This window comes from Palaemon carinicauda, chromosome 36 (assembly GCF_036898095.1).
Source record: "Palaemon carinicauda isolate YSFRI2023 chromosome 36, ASM3689809v2, whole genome shotgun sequence".
NCBI classification, from domain to species: domain Eukaryota; kingdom Metazoa; phylum Arthropoda; class Malacostraca; order Decapoda; family Palaemonidae; genus Palaemon; species Palaemon carinicauda.
The window spans coordinates 14,817,799-14,825,296 of record NC_090760.1 but is presented as its reverse complement, the minus strand read 5'-3'; the positions used below and the strand labels follow the sequence as shown (position 1 = coordinate 14,825,296).

General features: G+C 38.2%; 1 protein-coding gene across 1 annotated transcript in view; it reads left to right on the top strand.

The window, feature by feature from the left end:
- The window catches only part of LOC137628386 (uncharacterized), an 11,201-nt gene extending 4,078 nt beyond the window's left edge, over positions 1 to 7,123 (top strand). The window contains exons 2-4 of the mRNA XM_068359537.1: positions 3,783 to 3,897; positions 6,133 to 6,286; positions 6,827 to 7,123. Of these exons, the coding sequence (XP_068215638.1) occupies positions 3,783 to 3,897; positions 6,133 to 6,286; positions 6,827 to 7,085 (528 nt within the window). The 3' untranslated portion in view covers positions 7,086 to 7,123. The remainder of the gene's footprint in view (positions 1 to 3,782; positions 3,898 to 6,132; positions 6,287 to 6,826) is intronic.
- Positions 7,124 to 7,498: the final 375 nt, after the last annotated feature.

Genomic DNA, 7,498 nt, shown 5'->3' with positions numbered 1-7,498 from the left:
ACTTCAGCCTACGTTAATATTTCTCCATGAAATAACCATATGACCTTGAAAATGAGGGTCAAGGTCAAATTTGACATTTGATTTGGGGGTTTCATGCATATGTTTGGGATAGTTTACTATAGCATGCTATGACCAAAAACCAGCATTTCATGTAGAAATTGCCAAAGTCACGATCTCTGCAATGTCAAAAATAGTTAAAAATCTATATTAAAAAAAAAGTAATTAAGCAGTCGCTACAAAAGTTAAACTAACCTTAGATAAATATATAGGGCATCATATGCCACTAAGATCAGGGCTCTGGGCCTTCCGGTTTTTGAAATCTCGGAAACAAAGCTGTTTTGAGCCGGTTTGGCCATTAGCGACCTTGACCTACTTGCATTAAAGTAGGGCAATATCTGGGGATTTACCTCTGTATCATTATCCATAAGGCCTTTAGCCATACGGCTTATACTTTAGGGCTAAGGACAATTTCGAATTTTACAAATTTTGCCTTTAAAAGCCCCGGTGACCTTGAAAAGTAGGTCAAGGTCACTTAAACTGGGTCTATTGCATATTCTTACCATAGGCTACCTATGATAATTATTTCAGATTTCTTGCGAAAAAAACGCGCGGAAAGAATAATAATAATAATAATAATAATAATAATAATAATAATAATAATAATAATAATAATAATAATAATAGTATTCCCCTATGGGGAATCCTAATAATAATAATCATACAATCACGGTACCATTAAGGAATATTTCCATGCTGGTACACACGTCCCAGATACCTTTTTGGTAGCCCTAACACGCTGGCAAGACTACTAGAGCAGAACATTCCATTGGTAGGGAATTTAACAGTCTCGAGTTTTGATGCCACACTGGAAATATTTCGACATCTCTGCTTTCAAACCACGGAGTCACGAATTCGGATGTATGGTTGGCTGGCCTAAAAATAACACTTGCAATTCTGACTTTTAGTTAGGAGAGTTTTATTCATGAAACGGTAGACCATAGATTTAGTAGGTCAATGTAATAGGTTGAAATGTGTATAATATCAATTTTGCAATCAAAATTATATTCTATCTGTTGTTAATTTGACCGGATATTATTCCTATCAAGTTGCTCAAAAGTTAACTAAAAAGGAAAGTTTAGTTATAACTATTTCGTTATCTCCCCTAAATAATAAAGAGCACGAGTCTATATATATATATATATATATATATATATATATATATATATATATATATATATATATATATATATATATATATATATACATATATATATACATACATATTCAAATAAGCCATATATATTTTTTTTTATAAATGGCTTATTTGAATTTATAAAAAAATATATATGGCTTATTTGAATATATATATATATATATATATATATATATATATATATATATATATATATATATACATATTCAAATAAGCCATATATATTTTTTTTATAAATGGCTTATTTGAATATGAAAAACACGTCTAAATGTGCAAAATTTATCATACATACATATATGTACATATATTTATTTACACACACACATATATAGTATGCATATATATATATATATATATATATATATATATATATATATATATATATATATATATACACTATAGTCCCCGCTGAATTCTTCCCATCCCTAGGGTAAGGGGGGAGGAGGGAGTAGAGGGGTGCATGTGTGCTTCGCTATCTATATATCTAGCCGTCATTTTTGACGGGTCGTGTACACTAGTTATAAACAAACATGGGCACCAACTTCACACACACCTTCCTATTGTTGAGTAGATAGCAATTGCTACTTAAGGATACAACGAAGACGAAAAGCGCTTCTTAAGTAAATCTGATTCATTCTTGCAAAGTCTAGTAGTACCTTGATAGCGCGCAGTTTGTTACCCAAAATTAATTAGATAAAATGTTCCAGTAAAACCTATCGCCCTGCAAGTAAAGAGTCATACGTTACAGTACACTGAAAACTTTAACCAGAGTTGTGTCTGATCGTTCACAGCAAACCAACCTAATATAGGTTGCCTTGTAAGTACAGCTTTGCTAGTCACGGCAATACGCGAATCCTTTCACCAAGTTTTGTCTGATCGTTCACAGGAAACCAACCTAGTATGAGTTGTCATGACTAGTACAGCTTTGCTGGTCATGACAATATGTAAACCCTTTCACCATGTTTTGCGTCTGATCACTCACAGCAAACCAACCTATTAAAGGTTGGCTTGACTTGTACAGCTTTGCTGGTCACGGTAATGCGCAAACCCTTTCATTATGATTTCTCTGATTGCTCACAGCAAACCAACCTAGTATGGGTTGCCTTGAGTATGTACAGCTTTTCTGGTCATGACAATGCACAAACCCTTTCATTACGTCTTGTCTGATTGCTCACAGGAAACCAACCTAGTATGAGTTGCCTTGACTAGTACAGCTTTGCTGGTCATGACAATATGTAAACCCTTTCGCCCTGTTTTGCGTCTGATTGTTCACAGCAAACCAACCTAGTATGAGTTGCCTTGACTAATGCAGCTTTGCTAGTCATGACAATACGTAAACCCTTTCTCCCTGTTCAGCATCTGATCGCTCACAGCAAACCAACCTAGTATGAGTTGCCTTGACTAGTGCAGCTTTGCTGGTCATGACAATACGCAAACCCTTTCACCCTGTTTAGCGTCTGATCGCTCCCAGCAAACCAAGCTAGTATGAGTTGCCTTGACTAGTACAGCTTTGCTGGTCATGACAATACGTAAACCCTTTCACCCTGTTTTGCGTCTGATTGTTCACAGCAAACCAACCTAGTATGAGTTGCCTTGACTAGTGCAGCTTTGCTGGTCATGACAATACGTAAACCCTTTCTCCCTGTTTAACGTCTGATCGCTCACAGCAAACCAACCTAGTATGAGTTGCCTTGACTAGTGCAGCTTTGCTGGTCATGACAATACGTAAACTCTTTCTCCCTGTTCAACATCTGATCGCTCACAGCAAACCAACCTAGTATGAGTTGCCTTGACTAGTGCAGCTTTGCTGGTCATGACAATACGTAAACCCTTTCTCCCTGTTCAACATCTGATCGCTCCCGGCAAACCAAGCTAGTATGAGTTGCCTTGATTAGTGCAGCTTTGCTGGTCATGACAATGCGCAAACCCTTTCACCCTGTTTTGCGTCTGATCGCTCACAGCAAACCAAGCTAGTATGAGTTGCCTTGACTAGTGCAGCTTTGCTGGTCATGACAATACGCAAACCCTTTCACCATGTTTTGCGTTTGACTGCTCACAGCAAACCAACCTTGTATGGGTTGTCTTGACTAGTGCAGCTTTGCTGGTCATGGCAATGCGCAAACCCTTTCATCATGTTTTGTCTGATCGCTCGCAGGAAACCAACCTAATATGGGTTGCCTTGACTAAGTACAGCTTTGTGGTCATGGCAATACCAAACCCTTTCACTATGTTAAGGGAGAGTTTCAAATTTCATAAATATTGTCAATTAAAGATTACACAAAAACCCAGCAAAGGATGCTACATTATAATTCTGCTACAGTCCATTGTAAACTATCTCCTCCTACCTATCTGTTCTCAAGACAGTATGACCTGAATGTTAGTATTCTCTTGGTTTCGTACTGTTCTTTCACATTACAGAAAATTCTTCTAAATAACAACTGGGTGTAAATAAAAAGATAAATTCAGAATCGATAGACCAATTTTAACCAAAATTTGACGGCGCAAGAAGTCCCATTATCTAATCCATTAATTATCTTATATCTAAACTAATTGTAAACTAATCTTTCAGTGGTGCTTCATTGGATGTTTCTTCTTCGGTTCCTACTTGATTCTGTTTGCTGGATTGGGTCTTCTTATTGGCAGCGGGTCTCTACGAGGGGGATTCGCACTGGTCTTTCTTGGAGGTAAGCCTGATTTTTTCTTTAGCATAAGGGACTCAAAATATTAAAAGATGTTGAAATATATCAAAAATTTGCATTAGGATTCAGTCTATCTTTGTCTGTTGTTAAAGGTAATCCGTGGTCCCTGTACTTCGTAGATTTTATAAATTTTTTCATATTGACAACTAACAAAAGTGGTGGCCAGATATTCAAGGGGACATTATGGTGTGTTTGAATTCAAGATTAAAAGCACTGTATTAAATGCTTTCTTCTTCTGAAACATAATTGTTCTAGAATTTGTAACGCCAATCTCATACGCGTAATTAATCAATCACATCATAGCTTTTAAGTTTACTTGGAAGTTGCTTAAGATTAAAGCATATAAGCTGCCATAACCTATTGGCTTTAAACATTAAGAGCTGCCAGTGATTTGAGCTTTCTGGATGGTTGTAAATGTTGTAGATGTTGCGCATTGAGTGCAAGTGGTGGTATAGCCAAGAATTTTAGCCTTCTTGAAGCGTTGTAAACGTTGTAGAGGCTGCGCAGTGAGTACAACTGGTGGTATAGCCTGTAATTTTAGCCTTCTTGAAGCGTTGCAAACATTGTAGAAGCTGCTCAGTGAGTGCAAGTGGTGGTATAGCCTGTAATTTTAACCTTCTTGAAGTGTTGTAAACGTTGTAGAGGCTGCCCAGTGAGTGCTAGTGGTGTTACAGCCTGTAATTTTAGCCTTCTTGAAGCGTTGGAAATGTTGCAGAGGGTGCGCGGTAAGTGCAAGTGATGGTATAACCTGTAAATTTAGCCTTCTTGAAGCGTTGTAAACGTTTTAGAGGCTGTGCAGTGAGTGCAAGTGGTGGTACAGCCTGTAATTTTAGCCTTCTTGAAGTGCTGTAAACGTTGTAGAGGCTGCGCAGTGAGTGCAAGTTTTGGTATAGCCTATAATTTTAGCCTTCTTGAAGCGTTATCAACGTTGTAATGTACAGGTTGCGCGGTAAGTGCAAGTGGTGGTACAGCCTGTAATTTTAGCCTTCTTGAAGCGTTGTAGAGGCTGCGCAGTGAGTGCAAGTGGTGGTATAGCCTGTAATTTTAGCCTTCTCGAAGTGTTGTAAACGTTGTAGAAGCTGCGCAGTGGGTGCAATTGGTGGTATAACCTGTAATTTTAGCCTTCTTGAAGCGTTGTAAACGTTGTAGAGGTTGTGCGGTGAGTGCAACTGGTGGGACAGCCTGTAATTTTACCCTTCTTGAAGCGTTGTAGAGGCTGCGCAGTAAGTGCAAGTGGTGGTATAGCCTGTAATTTTAGTATTCTTGAAGCGTTGTAGAGGCTGCGCAGTAAGTGCAAGTGGTGGTATAGATTGTAATTTTATCCTTCTTGAAGCGTTGTAAACATTGTAGAGGCTGCTCAGTGAGTGCAAGTGGTGGTACAGCCTGTAATTTTAGCCTTCTTGAAGCGTTTAACGTTGTAGAAGCTGCGCAGTGAGTGCAAGTGGTGGTATAGCTTGTAATTTTAGCCTTCTTGAACCGTTGCAAACGTTGTAGAGGCTGTACAGTGAGTGCAAGTGGTGGTATAGCTTGTAATTTTAGCCTTCTTGAACCGTTGTAAACGTTGTGGAGACTGCACAATGAGTGCATGGTGGTATAACCTGTAATTTTAGCCTTCTTGAAGCGTTGTAAACGTTTTAGAGGCTGTGCAGTGTGTGCAAGTGGTGGTAAAGCCTGTAATTTTAGCCTTCTTGAAGTGCTGTACACATTGCAGAGGCTGCGCAGTGAGTGCAAGTGGTGGTATAGCCTGTCATTTTAGCCTTCTTGAAGCGTTGTAAACGTTGTAGAGGCTGAGCAGTGAGTGCAAGTGGTGGTATAGCCTGTAATTTTAGTATTCTTGAAGCGTTGTAGAGGCTGCACAGTAAGTGCAAGTGGTAGTATAGCTTGTAATTTTAGCCTTCTTGAAGCGTTGTAAACATTGTAGAGGCTGCGCAGTGAGTGTAAGTGGTGGTATAGCCTGTAATTTTAGCCTTCTTTGAAGCGTTGTAAACGTTGTAGAGGCTGCGCAGTGAGTGCAAGTGGTGGTATATCCTGTAATTTTAGCCTTCTTGAAACGCTGTACACATTGTAGAGGCTGCGCAGTGAGTGCAAGTGGTGCTATAGCCTATAATTTTAGCCTTCTTGAATCGTTGTAAACGTTGTAGAGGCTGTGCAGTGAGTGCAACTGGTGGTATAGCCTGTAATTTTAGCCTTCTTAAAGCGGTGTAAACGTTTTACTTGCAGGCATTTTAGCAGCTACATCGACATTCGTGACATGCACTGCTTACTGGTTCCGATTCAAAAGAGTAGTGAGAAACGTCGAAGAAAGTGAGGAGGACATGCCGCCCTCCTACAGGAACTCGTGGGAGAGAGCCTTTCTAGGTCGAACTTTCACTCGGTAAGTGTTTCTTTTATATAAAAATAACCAAAGATTATTTATTTTAATAAAAACATTAAAACTAAACATTGTACAGATAGATTACGTCACTAATTCCTTTTGTAGATTATGGATGAATTCTATGGGGGTACAAATGGATATATTCTATAATTCCGATTTTAAAAATGCTCAATCATTAAATAATTTAACAATATATTGTCAAACAAGGAACTGCTATTAACATGACATTTTGTCATTATTTTTATTATCATCATCATCATCATCATTATTTACTAACCTACAACCCTAGTTGGAAAAATAGATGCTATAAGCCCACGGGTTCCAACACGGAAAAATATCCCAGTTGGAAAGGAAGTAAGAAATAAGAAATCAATAAACTACAAGAGAAGTAATGAACAATCAAAATAAAACGCTCTAAGAACAGCAACACAATTAGAATAGATTTTTCATATATAAACTGTAAATTGAATTCATCAGCCTATTCGTGATTACAAGCATCTCAAAACTAAAAAGAAAAAATCCCTCCCCTTTTCACAACAGAAACCAAAGGAGTAACAGACACCAGGGCACTTCGACCACCGAGAGACCGGATGCTAGGATGAATTATCGTACCCAGCATCCACCAACCTACACGAACTTCGCAATGTCAACAAACGACGAAAGTCCTGGCGTTCCAGCATTGTCGCGAGCGCACAATCAGTATCAAGAGGCGGCACCTATCATGTGTCATTTGAATCCTAAGTTTTTAGAGGCGCCCCCTTCTTACGACGAAGCTATGGCTATGAAAGATAATTCCTAACATTGGAGCCAGATTACATTATTATTATTATTATTATTATTATTATTATTATTATTTGCTAAGTTACAACACTAGTTGGAAAATCACGATGCTATTAGCCCAGGGGCTCCAACAGGGAAAAATAGTCCAGTGAGGATAGGAAATAGGGAAATAATCAACTACAAGAGAAGTAATAAACAATTAAAATAAAATACTTTAAGAACAATAACAACATTAAAAACCAGAGGAAGATAAATGAGATAGAGGAGTGAGCCTGAGTGTACCCTCAAGGATGAGAACTTTACCCCAAGACAGTTGAAGACCATGGAACAGGGCACTACCCAAGACTAGAGAACAATGGTTTGATTTTAGACTTGAGAGAGTCCTTCTTCTAAAAGAGCTTCTAACAAGCAGTATATGGTAGTACAAGTAGA